At 36.6% G+C, this 15,085-nt stretch overlaps 1 protein-coding gene across 1 annotated transcript in view; it reads left to right on the top strand.

The window, feature by feature from the left end:
• The window catches only part of Malrd1 (MAM and LDL receptor class A domain containing 1), a 771,085-nt gene that overhangs the window by 125,630 nt on the left and 630,370 nt on the right, over nt 1-15,085 (top strand). The window contains exon 14 of the mRNA XM_045134762.1: nt 6,239-6,359. Within this exon, the coding sequence (XP_044990697.1) occupies nt 6,239-6,359 (121 nt within the window). The remainder of the gene's footprint in view (nt 1-6,238; nt 6,360-15,085) is intronic.

Raw genomic sequence — 15,085 nt, 5'->3', positions numbered from 1 at the left:
AACATGTATGTACAGGGTAATCCTGTCTTATCCAAATGTCAAAATGAACATAGGTGTTATAACTGCTCTATATTTAATTTTGACTATGAAAGTTAAATATAGAGTGTTGCTTTCAATTTGAATTGTAGCCCATTACAGTACAAATCACTCCAATTTTCCCAGGAAATCATCACTACTGTTGCCAAGGGTTAGGCTTACAGTTCTTTCTATAAGAACATTAAATGAGTGGCTTTTCAATATCCCCTCTATCACATAAGTGAGTTCACTTAGAAGTTAAATAATCAAATAGTAACTTTTTAAAAATAATCCATTTTGTTTTAATCTGATCTGATCATTTTTAGCAATTATGCTTGGCTATTCACACAAATATACTCATTTCATGAATAATTTCTGATTTTTCATGAATGATGTTATCAATTATAGCACTGTAAGGGCCTTTTTCTAAGTACTGTCCATTGATTTCAAGGTGGCCTACTTTCTGCAAGTTCCCATTTAAACATAATTGTATGATATTTTATATTTCATCTCAAATGACTCGTGATATTTTCCATAATTCTTGATAGGATGCTCATTCTTTAGCAGAGTCATTTATATTAATCAATAACAATTTCTTAGCATTATTTGGAGATCCAGTGAAGACTAAGATTTATAATGCAAAAATAAATAGCATGCCTGTAAATTCTCCCAGTCTTTATCTAGGGCTATATTAAATCTTGGTATTTTTCCAGAGTAAGTAGCTCTGGCATGAATTATCTACTAAGTAACAGACATGTCTTTATTTCACTACAGTGATGCAAAATGGCATAATTAGTACACTTAGCAATGGTTTAAGTTACATAGTTTTACGAGATATTTCATTTTAATTATTTCTGTTCTCTAAGGTTCTTTGTCTTTAAGAAAAGCACAAAATGATATTGTTTGCCTAAGGGTAAAATTAGGGCTGGAGAGATGGCTTAGCACTTAAGGCTGTGAAGCCTAAGGACCCAGATTCAATTCTCCAGATACACATAGTGGCACATGCAACCGGGATTCATTTGCAGTGGCTAGAGGCCCTGTCATGCCCATTCTCTCTCTTTCTCTATCTCAAATAAATAAATAAGAATAAAAGTAAAAACAATTTTAGGGTTGGAAGGATAGCTTAATGTGTAAGGCATTTGCCTACAAAGTCAAAGGACCTCAGTTCAATTCCATAGAACCCACGTTAGCCAGATACACAAGGGAGCGCATGCATCTGCAGTTCATTTGCAATGGCTGGAGGCCCTGGCACACCTATTCTTTCCCTCTCTCTCTCTCTCTCTCTCTCTCTCTCTCTGACTGTCTCAAATAAATAAAACTTAAAAAGTTAAAGAAAACTGTTTTATTATTTTTCAAAGATTAAAATTAAAAATGCCATTCAATAGTAAATACAACATCAAAGATGACCCCGCTTCTTACTACTGATACCACTGTCTTCTTCTGAGTTACAATTTTGAAGTTTCAAAACATATCCTTACAATATTCTATCCACTAGATTAATTTTCTTCTTTGTTTGTTATAAAATATCTAAATATGCTAGGCAAATATTTTTTTGAAAGCATCTCTTTGTACAGCAGATAAAACATCATGTGACTGTAAGCATTTTATATGTTGTGATTTGTGAAAGCAAGAAATTATTTTGCCCTTTATGGAATTATTATACTTGAATAAAAACAAAATTAACAATATCTTAAAATAATTTTGCAAAGAAAATATATCTATAATTAGAAATTTGAATTAAGTAAGAAGTAAGCAAGCATGGTTGGAAATCACAACATTATCATTATTAGTTAGCATGCTTAAAAGTACAGTTTTAGTAATATGAATGAACAATGTGGTATTTCTTTCTAACAAAATGAAGTAATGAAATGTTAGTGATCTGTCTAACCATTCCACTACACTAGCTACTGTATTAAAAGTAACAGCTTATGACTGTGTAGGAACATAGACACCTCCAAGATTCTGTCTTTTCTCTGCCTTTTTAAAAGTAAAATAGACTTTCAAATCTTTCCAATGAGTACCTGCCTAGTGAGTCTAAAGAATTAAGCATACTTATTTTGATATCATAAATGCAAGATGTTTTATAGTAACATCTGAAAAGACAGTGCTTCAAGCTTAAAACTGTTCAAAATAAATTATGTTTTTTAATGTTGTGATGCATGTATTGTACTTACCTTCTCATTGCTGAGAAAAAACACCTGACCAAAAGCAGTATATGGGAAGAAAAGGTTTGTTTCAGGCTTAAAGTTTCAAAGGGAAGCTTCCTCATGGGAGTCATAGCTGGCTCACTTCATCTACATCCACAGAGGGGAGAAAGAGATTGAGAGAGAGAGAGAGAGAGAGAGAGAGAGAGAGAGAGAGAGAGAGAGAGAGAAAGACAGACAGGCAGACACAGAGAGAGAACAGCAAGCCGAGCTGAGTCTGAACACATGGTAAGGCTGGAGACCTCAGCATGAAGGTCTTCCCTCAGCAAAACGCCGCCTATAGCAAATCCCCATGTGCCAAACACTCTAAATAGAAAGCTTAATCAAAAATATTTGAAGCTATAGAGGACACCATATTATGTCTACCTCATAATCATATATATTTCATCAACTCTTCTCTAAAGTCTATGTCATTATTATTTTTTTTTGGCCTCTTGTATGATAACAATATTTCTTTCTTGGCCAAGGTTTGAGAAAAGCCAAATTTAACCAGAATTTTACAAACCATCATATTGTATTTTGCATAATAAAACATTAAATTTCCAAAACACTGATCCTTCCTGACCTATTTCATCTCCCATCATAGCCCATATATTATTTACAGATGGATGCTGATTTTTAGTTCTAGTTCACTTTCCGTACATTATATGCTTATCACCAAATATACCTAAGAATTTAAAATACTGTGAATTGTCAGACTACATAGTCTTATATAATAATTTTATTCTGTTTAAAATCATGAACATACTGAAGGTCATTCTATATTAACACACAGAGGTGAATATTATTTTAATAGTTATATATATCACATTTATTTATTAACATTTGCTTCTAGTCATTTGCTAGAAAAAGCAGTACTGAAGATATTCTTCCACAGATCTGGCTATGAATGTCAGAGATTAATTTTGAGAAAAATATAATTTTGTAGCTTTTCTTATTTTTATTTTAAGTAAATGCCTTCAGTTATTCTCTAATAGGGCTGTGACAACTCATGCCATTGACATTTTTAACCTTTCATTCATTTAATAATCAAGTTGTGTTCTAAAATCTTGTATTCCTATAACATCCCAGGTGTTGCAGTCAGGTTCACATTGCTGGCAGAAATCACCTGCCCAAGAGCAGCTTGCAGGAAACAAAGGCTTATTTTGGCTTACAGACTCAAAGGGAAGTTCCATGATGACAGGGAAAATGATGGCATGAGCAGAGGGTGGAAATCACCTCCTTGCCAATATCAGGTGGACAATAGCAAAAAGAGATTGTACCAAACACTGAAAAGGAGAAACTGACTATAACACCCATAAGCCCACCCCTAACAATACACTGCCTCCAGCAGACTATAATTTCCAATTGCCAACAGCTGGGGAGACTAGCATTCAGGACACCGAAGTTTATGGGGGACCCCTGAATCAAATCACCACATTCTACACCTGGTTCCCATAAACTGATAACCATACATTATGATACAGTGCAATCAATCCAACTTTAAAAGCCCTCATAGTTTTTATCCATCCTAATGATGTTCAAACATCCCTATAGTCCAAGATCTTTTAACTGAGGCATAATACCAAAAATTACCCCCCCAACAAAACCCATAATGGCATTGAATAAACACACTGAAAAAGATAGCATTCAGCAACTAAGAAATATTAAACCAAATGCAAGATTTAAACAGGGTAAACATTAAATTGTGTAGATTCATCCAAGTCTGATAATTCTAACCAGCAACGAGTCTCTGGAGTTCCATTTCCACCCATCCATCTAGGCTACTCACAGTCCTGGGAAAAACTTCATCCAGGGCTGGCAGTTCTCTGTAGCAGCCATCTCTTGGTCCTGGTGTCTCCACTGGGTCTACACTGTAAGCCATGGTTCATCCTCCCGGCTTCATTGGGTCTCCATTCAGGCACCTAGCAAACCTGATTCACACTGCCCATGGCCATTTCCAAAACACAAGACTGCATTGCAAACACTATAAGCCTTTTATTCCTGAATTTCTTATACTCCACAATACCAGGTAGGGTGTCAATTTATTAATCGGGGGGGGGGGGGCAATAAACAGACTGAAGAACAGGATACTCCTTGAGCACTCAGTCCCCTTCTAAAGACTCTACATTCTTCCTTTTTCCCCAGAGCAGGTCAGCTTGCCCAATCTCAAAGGTTCTAATCTCTCGATTGCAGATGAGTGGGCAGCAATTCACCCAGAAATTTCATTTTTTCTGTGCCATATTCCTCTACTCACACCAGTCTATTTCTATGCACTGCAGCCCTTCACAAGTTCTCAGGACACAGCCATAACAGCAACCATTTCACAAATACTGCTTCTAGCCCAGTCCAGAAAAAGCTCTTTCTCACCCTCATAAGCCAAAACTCACAGTCCTTAGTTCTTACTGCATTCAGGTCTTTCAACTCTGAATAGAATAGCCCATCAAGCTGTACTTACAGTACTGCATGGCATCTCTTAGGCCAAGGTTTCAAATCCTCCCATTTTCCTCTTGAAAATCAGCTCTAAAAGGCCAAAGTAACATAGTCAGGTGTCTAGCAGCAACACCACTCTCAGTACCAACTTTTCTGTTGCAGTCAGGTTCTCATTGCTGGCAGAAATCACCCAACCAAGAGCAGCTTGTGGAAAAAAAGGTTTATTTTGGCTTACAGACTTAAAGGGAAGCTCCATGATGACAGGAGGAAATGATGGTATGAACAGAGGGTGGACATCGCCCCCTGGACAACATCAGGTGGACAACAGAAACAGGAGAGTGTGTCAAAAACTGACAAGGGTACACTGGCTACAATACCCATAAGCCCACCCCCAACAATACACTGCATCCAGCAGGCTTTAATTTCCAGTTGCCAACAGCTGAGAAGACTAGCATTCAGAACACCTAAGTTTATGGGGGACACCTGAATCAACCCACCACACCAGATTTTCTAAACTAACATGACTTTCACTTCTCCTTGCTTTTATTTGGATTTGTGTACTATTTATTAGAAAAATGTTTCACATAAATTATAACTATCAATTAAAATTACCTAGCCAACACATATTTTTCCAAACTTCCAACCCCATAGTCTAGCAATGAGTACCAAGAGATTTTTGTTTTCTTAGTATCTTATTGTATGTCCTGTTAACTACTTACAATGGTAGCTGACTTGCTAAAGTATTATGTCAATATAGGAAAGTAATACCTTTATTCCCTAATCACAAAGGTTTTTACTAGCTCTTTATAACAAAATTAGAGCAAAATAGATAAACATACTCATCAAGTTTTAATTGTAATTAGAAATGAATTTTCAAAAACTTGAGGCAAACTGTGCTTTCATCCATATGGTTTTTTAACAAATATTTTGCTTATTTACTTATTGAGAGAAAGAGAGTGAGAGAAAGAGAGAGAATGGGCACAGCAAGGCCTCCAGCCACTGCAAATTAACTCCGGATGTATACGCCACCTTGTACATTGGGCTTACGTGGGTCCTGGAGAGTCAAACCAGGGCCCTTTTGCTTTGCAGGCAAATGCCTTAACCGCTAAATAAACTCTCCATGTATACATTGTATGAAGTAGAGACAATTGTGTAGAAGTGTGCCATGAATGTGATTAAGCAATATATGTAGTTAATGGCTGTGTTCTTTACATTATAGTATGTTTCTATGTATATATGTAACATCTGTACATATTTAAGTACTTATAAATAGAAATAAATGATTGATTCCAGCCAAACTGTTATAATGAAGACATATATTGATTAACTTGAGTTATAAGCTACATCGTGATTCTAAATGCATATGATGCTTAATGGCTCAAGGAGAAGAGAGCCCTTCACTAGTGATGAATGTTGCTACTTCTCATTGAAACAAGGTTATTTAAGACATTCAGGTTGTGTAAGAGGCTGAGAAAGAAGTTATGACTTTATACACACAATCTCAATGTTCTGGTATTTTTTTCCTAAAATTAGATAGGAAGAAATATGATCATGAGACTTTTCCTCTATTATATATTTTTAGTAATTTTGTCTTTCTGCAATTATAGTTAATTTTAGAAGCTACTGTTTTATCATCAAATGCTACTGTTGCTGTGGATGACATCAGTATTTCCAATGATTGTGTAATTTCCTATAAGTCACTTCCAAGTACCAACATACAAAACAATGGTAAGTTTTTCCTATAATTATTATAATTTAACCATTAAATTAATTAGCTCTATTTAAAAATATATATTAGAGCCATCAGTACTTAATATTGGCTGGATTGCATCATATTTTAAAACTTAAACACTTGTATCTTTTTTTAAAGAGTAAGAGAAGAGAAAAAGAATGAGACTTGTTTTATGTAGGTATTAAGGAACTGAACATGGGTCATCAGTCATAAGTAAGTGCCTTTATCCACTAATCCATATATCCAGTTTCTCATTAAATATTTTTATCACATAATAACTGCATTTTATGAGGTAGAGGGTGATATTTCAATACATATATACAATATGTACTTTTCAAAACAGGACAATTGATATTCCTAACTCTTTATCATTACTTTATATTTGAAGCTTCTATCTTTACTCTATTTCTGATCCATAAATACATATCAAGTTATTGTCAGGTCCAGTGCCCACTTTGCAGTAAAATACTAGAGCTTCTACTTCTATCTAAGTATGCCTTGGTACCCAGCAATCAAGCTTTGTGTCTCTTTCTTAAGCCTTCTCAGCCTCTAGTTGTCTACATCATAGCTTCCAGTTGACTTGTTTTTAATATTCACATATGAGGGAGAAGATATGGCATTTATTTTTCTATATTTGACCTATTTCACTTATCCTTATGACCCCTAGTTACTTCTATCTATTTTGCCACAAATAATAGGATACCAATATTTTTACTAGATGAATGACATTTTAATGTGTATATATGGTTTCTTTACTCACTCATCTATTATGGGAATCTAGTTTGGTTCTATATGTTAGGTATTGTGAACATTACTTCTTTAAAAAATATTTTATTTATTAGTTTGTTTTAGACAGCAAGAAAGCAAAAGAGGGGGAAAGACAGAGAAGAAGAAAAGAAAGAAAGAAAGAGACAGAGAGAGAGATAAAGAAAGGAAGGAAGGAAGAAAGAAAGAAAGGAAGAGAGAAAGAAAGGAAAGAAAGAAGAGTATGGCAGGGTCTTTAGCCACCACAAAAGAACTCCAGACACATGCACCATCGTGTGCATCTGGCTTACATGGGTACTGGGGAATTGAACCTGGGCCCTTAGACTTCACTGACAAGAACCTTAACCACTAATCCATCTTTCTAGCCCAGACTCTACTTTGAATCAGATGTCCTTTGTTAGAAACTCCTTTCATTCAGTAGACTGCATAATTCTATGTGCTAACATGTTGTGCTATAGACTGACTATCCTGCTTGTGGAACACTCCTTTCTAAGTTCTCTGTGTGCATGTGCACATTTGTGGTTTGTGGCTCTGATTGATAGAGAATAATGTAAAGCAATACACTCAATAATGTATTTAATAATTGACGAGGCCCAAAAGTTAATTGGCATTGCTTTATTTCTTTTCTTAATATTTTCTTTCTTCATATCACATACCATACAAACAGAAATAGAATGGCATAGAGGCATCAAAATTGACATGTAAGAGAGCATAGTGAGAGTGTGAAGTGAGAAGATGTAATACTTTTCCAAAGTCACCATAAGGATCACAGTCTATCATACTTTAATAAGACAGGTTAACAAGAGAAAGACAAAAGAAAAAAAAATTTGCACATGGCATAGGCAAGTTGAGAAGCAAAGACCTAAAGACCTATTCTATTTTTATGCTTGAATTCGGTGAAGCATGGGCAATCATGTGGAAATGCTGACTGATGGCTGTCTGATACGGTACTAAGGAATAAGGGAGAACCTGAGCAGTCCCATCAGCTTATAGTCTTTCCTTTCTGTGTGTAGCATTTTTTTTTTTTTTTTGAGGTAGGGTCTCACTTTAGCTCAGGCTGACCTGGAATTCACTGTGTAGTCTCAGAGTGGGCTTGAACTCACAGTGATCCTCCTCTCTCTGCCTCCCAAGTGCTAGGATTAAGGACATGTGCCACCATGCCTGGCTTCCTTACTCTTTATAATAGAGTGAACTCTCATTAAAATGAGGGTCCTGTGAGCTACTCTCAGACAAGATAGAACAAAGACGTTATCTATGACTAGCTCTCACACAGAAAGATAGAACGATCAGAATGATTTATTGCTTTCTGAGGATCTCTTTGTTTCTCTCAGTTACAGATACTTTTGGTTATTATTTCTTCACCCCTGAGAAACAAGTGTATGGAATAAATTTTAAATTCAAACAACAGTTAACATTAGAAACCTGATATCAAATCTGTAATCACTTTCATAATGTTCTTCTCTTCTCTTGAAATAATGAAATATTACTTGATGTACATGTCAATCAAAAAACCATCAAGGAGGAGCTAGAAATTTGGCTTAGTGGTTAACATATTTGCCTGCTAAGCCTAAGGACCCAAGTTCATTTACCCAGGACCCACTTAAATCAGATGCACAAAGTGGCACATGTGTTTGGAGTTTGTTTGAAGTGACTACAGTCCCTGGAACACCAATTCAATCTCTCCTTCTTTCTCTATCTCTATTTCTCTGCTTCTCCTTCTCTCTTTCTCTTGATAAATAAATAAAATATTTGAGAAAAAAGAGGATGAAGAGATGGCTTAGAAGTTAAGGCACTTGCCTTTGAAGCCTAAAGAACCAGGTTCAATTTCTCAGTACCCATTTAAGCCAGATACATCTGGAGTCAGTCTTTCTCTCCTAGTAAATAAATAAATAAATAAATATATAAATAAATAAATACTAAAAACAAACAAAAAATAAATAAATAAATTGGTTAAAACATAAATATAATTAGGCCAAAATGGTATGACTTATTCCTGATAGACCAAATAAAAATGTTTCAATGAAATATTCTTTTGTGCTAGTTTGCAAATATAGTCCGAATGTAACTTTAGTATCTGCTTTATGAGATCCTCATTACTTTAGGCAAAATTTTAATGAGTGTATGGGAGGAGGAATGTAGAAATCCATCTTGTCACAGAGATAGTTAATTGTTTGGATGAAAATGGCTCAGCAGGTTAAAAATGCTTGCTTGAAAAGCCTAATGGCCTAAGTTCAATTCGTCAGAACCCACATAAAGCATGATGTTTAGAGTTGCACATATGTCTGGAGTTCATTTGCAGTTGTGGGAGAGTATGGCATACACATAACTGTCACTTGCTAGTAAAAATAAAAGAAAATAAATATATTTTTATTATTTAGGTACACAGTGTGTATACAGCCATGTTGGTACCATCGTTACCTCCTCCCTGTCCTTCCCCTTCTGCAGGGACCCTTCTCATTGGAGAATGTGGGTCATGCAATGTGGGGGTAGTCATAAGGTATTGGAAAGAGGCAATAGCTCTGTGCACAATGTCCCAACATGTGGCTCTAACAATCTTTCCACCCTCTCTTCTGCAAATTTCCCTGAGCAATGTTGGGTCTGTTTTAGGTCTACTTCAGTTTTGAGGTCTTGGTAGCCTCTGTGTCTCTGGATATCAGGTTTATTAGGAGTTGAGTATTCTCTGTTTCTATCTCCTTCATCTTTGTGCTGGTACCAGGTTCACCAAGAATACAGTACTCTTGCTTATTTCCCCAATTACTCTTGGTGTCAGCTAGAGCCCTGGTGAGATGCAATGGACTGATTCTCTCCTCAGGATATGCGTTCATCTGAAAATGAGAAGCAAATTCTCCAAAAGAGAGTGAAGTCAGCACCAGAAAAATGGGATAACCATTATTATTTTAGAAAGAATCTAGTAGGTATAGGCCTTCTTGTAGCCCACAATTGGTGGGAGCTTGATAATGGAGAGTGGGCTTGTTTTTAAATATGTTTATGTTTGTTTCCCAGTCCAGCTATGGGTTCCATTCCACTGAGCAGATCAGTTAGCCAAATTAAGAGCAGTTGGTTACCCACCATGGCTGTGTGCCACTATTCCACTTGTGTGAGCATCACAGCAGGTGGTTTGCTGCTTGGAGTTGCTTGGACAGATGTTGGTCATTTTACCCTAGTCACTCATATAGCACCTACTGGTGGCACTAAATAAGCTGCCTGGGGACTTACTCTCTTTCAGATTCCAGCCAGCTCAGTCCATGTTCTGTACCAACAGCATATGGTGTCTTCAGCAGTAGGTTCTTAACACAAACCTTTGGTGGGTCATCAAGTACTATGGCAGAAATCTGTCTTCTTTTGGGAAAAGTTGTAGGTCTCTCTGATCAAAAGCTCATTGTGGATGTAAACCATATGTTGGTACTGGGAGTTACAGGCCAGTGCCAAGGAAAAGTAGGAAGAAAAAGTTAGGTAATATAAAAAGAGATAGAGAGAAGAGGTAGAGATAGAAACAAGAGAAGATTAAGGTTAGTCTTCATCATACCCTCTCCAGGGCCCTGTGATTCAGCTGTTCCCTCTAAGGACCTGATGAAGTTTCAACCATTTAGTCTGTCTTTTAGGATGTAGAATTTTATGGTGTCATTGCCATTATGGTTCAGTTTTTTGCCCCCCACTCCCTCCCCTTACACTCCCCTCCCACCCCCAACCTCCCTATTGTCCGGTCCTTGAGATGATTATTAGGTATGTCAGCATCTCAGGCAGATTCAGGTTAGGAGCCATAGATGAGTGAAAATATATGATGATTATTTTTCTGTGATTGGGTGAGTTCAGTGAGAATAATCTGTTCCAGATTCGACTATTTTTCTTCAAATTTCATTGGGTCATTTTTCATTAGAGCTGTGTAGAATTCCATTGTGTAAATATATCATATCTTGGTTATCCATTTGCCTAATGATGAATATCTGGGTTGATTCCAGCTCTTAGCTATTATGAATTAAGCAGGTATAAACATGGTTGAAAAAATCTCTCTGAACTGAGGTGAGGAGCTTTTAGGGTGAATGCCCAGTAAGGGAATAACTGAGTCTGTTGGTAATCTATAGTCAACCTTTGTAGGAGTCTCCATATTGCTTTCCATAGTGGTTGTACCACCTTACATTCCCACCAACAGTGAACGAGGGTTCCTTTTTCTCCACATCCTCGCCAGCCTTTGTTTTCATTTGATTTATTTTTATTTTTATTTTTATTTAATTTTTATTAGCATTTTCCATGATTATAAAAAAAAATCCCGTGTTAATTCCCTCCCCCCACACTTTCTCCTTTGAAGTTCCATTCTCCATTATATTACCTCCCCATAACAATCATTGTATTTACATATATACGATATCAACCTATTAAGTACTCTCCTCCCTTCCTTTCTCTTCCCTTTATGTCTCCTTTTAAACTTACTGGCCTCTGCTACTAAGTATTTTCATTCTCACACAGAAACCCAGTCATCTGTAGCTAGGATCCACATATGAGAGAGAACATGTGGCGTTTGGCTTTCTGGGTCATTTGGTTTTTTTTTAAAGTATATATATATTTTTCTTTTTCTTTATTTATTTAACAGAGAGAAATAGGAAGAGAGAATGGGCATGCCAGGGCCTCCAGCCACTGCAAACGAATGCCAGATGTATTCACCACCTCATGCATCTGGCTAACGTGGGTCCTGGGGAATAGAACCTGTGTCTTTTGTCTTTGCAGGCAAATGCCTTAAACTCTAAGCCATCCCTCCAACCCTCTTTTGATTTTTTAATGTTTGCTATCCTTAACATAGTAAGGTGGAATCTCATATTTGTTTTAATTTGCTTTTCCCTGATGATTAGGGATGATGAACATTTTCTTAAGTGTGTATGTTTGCCATTTGTATTTCTTATTCTGAGAACTCCCTTCCAGTTCTTTGCCCCATTTTGTGAGTGAGTTGTTTGACTTTTTATTGTTTAGGTTTTTGAGTTCTTTGTAGATTCTAGAAATTAGGCCTCTGTCAGTTGGATATTCAGCAAATATTTTCTCCCATTGTATGGATTATCTATTGGCTCTGCTTATTGTATGTTTGTCTTGAAGAAACATTTCATCTTCATGACATCCCAATGGTTGAATGATTGTTTAAGATCCTGTGCTACTGAGCTTTTGTTCAAGAAGTCTTTCCCCATTTCTATAACATGGAAAGTTCCTCCTCTTTTTTCTTCTAGTAGTATGTGATTTTCCAGTCTTAAATTGAGGTCTGTGATCCACTTGGACTTGATTTTTGTGCATGGCAAGATGTGTGGATCAAGTTTCATTTTCCTGCATATGGTTATCCAGTTTTCCCAGCATCATTTGTTAAAGATGCTGTCTTTTTCCAGCCTACAGTATTAGGGCTTTTGTCAAATATCAAGTAGCTGTAGTTACTTGTCCCAAAGTCTGGGTCCTTGATTCTGTTCCATGGGTCTATAATCCTGCTTCATGCCAGTACCATGCTGCTTTATTACTAGGGCTTTATAATATACCTTTAGATCAAGCATGATGATGCCTCCAGAGGTGTTTCTTTTGCTGAGGATATGTTTGGGTATCCGAGGACTTCTGCCTTTCCATATGAATTTTGAGATAATTTTTTCTATCTCTGTTCAGATCAATGTTGGGATTTTTATTGTTATTGCATTAAATCTGTATATTGCCTTTGGTGAGATTGCCATTTTCACAATGTTAATTCTGCATACCAAGGAGCATGGGAGGTTTCTCCATTTTCTCAAGTCCTCCTCAATTTCTTTCTTGAGTGTTTTTATTGTTTCATTGTATAGGTCTTTCACATCCTTAGTTAATGTTATTCCATAGTATTTTTTTGTTGCTATTGAAAATGGGACAATGTCACATGTTTCTTTCTCTGTCTCTTTGTCTTTTGCATATTGAAAAGCTTCTGTTTTTTATGCATTGATTTGTATCCTGATACTTTGCTAAAGGAGTTATTGAGGTCCTCTTTTTTTTTTTTTAACTTGCTTTCAGATCATTTAACTGTCTTTGGAACCCTCCCTGATTCTTTTCTATTAAGTCTAATCTAGTGAGGGCAGCATTCATACAATTATCAGCCCCTTGTTGCTTTTCTGCAAGTTCTGCTATTTGCTTGGCCAGGGTTGAATAGCTTGTTTTGGGTTTCTGATTCTATTGGCTCCTCTGTGTTTTGATTAGAAACATCTGTTGTGGGACTGGATATTCTTTTTGGATTTACTTGCATTTGATTTTTCATGTTATTCCTTTTGTGCTATGGTCTGTCCATCACAGTGTAGGAGTCGTATTTAATTTAGGAGGAAGCTGTAATCTACCCTTGAAGTGTCTACAGTGATTATTCTCTTTTATGTTTGCTTCCACTAGGCTTCTGATGGCAATGGGGCCTTGCTGCTCAGGGGGAAGGAGCTTGTGAAGCTCTGAAATTATTTTTGAAAATGAGAGTAGAGAGAGGGTGCAGCACTTAAGGTGCTTGCTTACATGCCTAATGGCCCAGGGATCATTTCTTGAGCATCCACATATAGTCAGATGAACAAAGTGGCACATATATTTGAAGTTTGTTTGCAGTGGCAGAAGGCCATGACAGTCCAATTCTCTTTCTTTCTCTCTCTCTCTTTCTCCCCCCACCCCCACACTCTCTCTCTTTCTTTTTTTTCCTTGCAAATAAATAAGTAAAATATTTTTTTTAAAAAAAAACCAGATAGTTAGTTGTTATAATTTCTATCAAAACAGTTGGAGACTTACCAAGAACCTGTAGTTGAACTGAAGCTTCTGAAAGCCTATCCTGGCACACAAAAGGCTTTACCACTCAAGAATATTCAGGCATTAACCTGGTACTTCAATTTATTGAATAACATATATGTTGAAAATAATATGTACTATTATACATCAAAGCTAGGTCATTATATATTTTGAATCTTCAAAAATTGTTTTTAGTCTCTCCTTTTATCAGTTTTTTTTTTTAATCCTTCAGTACATTTAAGAACTAGCTTTGGGCTTGGGAGATGGCTCAGAAGTTAAAGGTGCTTGCTTAAAAAGCCTGCCCACCTGGGTTTAATTTCCCAGTAACCACTTGAGGCCAGATGAACGAAGTGGCACACGTGTCTGGAGTTTGGTGTTAGGATCTGGACGCCCTGGACTGCCCATATTCACTCTCTGTATTTCTGTACCCTCTCTCTCACACACACATCTTCCTGTACCCCACCCTCTTCATTTTTCTCACTTGTCAATAAGTAAAATCTATTGTCAGTAAAGCAATTGAGCATTCCATTTATTTCTTGTTGGAAGAGAGAATACATTTTATCCTTTTGATCTTAATTTGCATCTCACCTTTGTGTTGCTAGAGGCTGAGGCTGTATTCCATAAAATAAAGTCTATAATTTTACAACTGATACCCAAACAGAGCAGTCAATTTTGAAGGAAAGTACTTCATCAGCCAGGACCTACTTGAGCATATTTACTTTCTCGATATAAACTCGATACTATCAAGCAAGTAGTATTTGATGAAGACAATTAGAATAGTGACCTCTATGTAGTGGATATGAGGAATCAGTGAGAGAAAATTCATTGGTTTTAAATCAGTAGTAATTAGTACATACACTTCCTTTTTAAATATATTTTACTTATTTGAGGGAGCAAGAAGGAGAGACAGAGAGAGAGAGAGAGAGAGAGAGAGAGAGAGAGAGAGAGAGAGAGAGAGAGAGAGAGTATGGGTGTACCAGGGCCTCCAGCTACTGCAAACAAACTCCAGAGGTATGCAATCCCTTTTGCATCTGGCTTATGTGGTCCTGGGGAATTGAACCAGGGTCCTTCTCAGGAAACACCTTAACCACTAAGACATCTCTTCAGCCCAGTAAAAGCACATTTTTTTTAAAAATTTAATTTATTAGTTTTCATTTCAGTGAATACAGGCAGGTATTGGTACCATTATTTAGGCTCATCTGTGATCTACCCCCTC

This window comes from Jaculus jaculus, chromosome 15 (assembly GCF_020740685.1).
Source record: "Jaculus jaculus isolate mJacJac1 chromosome 15, mJacJac1.mat.Y.cur, whole genome shotgun sequence".
Classification (NCBI taxonomy): domain Eukaryota; kingdom Metazoa; phylum Chordata; class Mammalia; order Rodentia; family Dipodidae; genus Jaculus; species Jaculus jaculus.
Note: the sequence above shows the minus strand (reverse complement) of the source record. Positions and strands in the feature narration are given on the sequence as shown.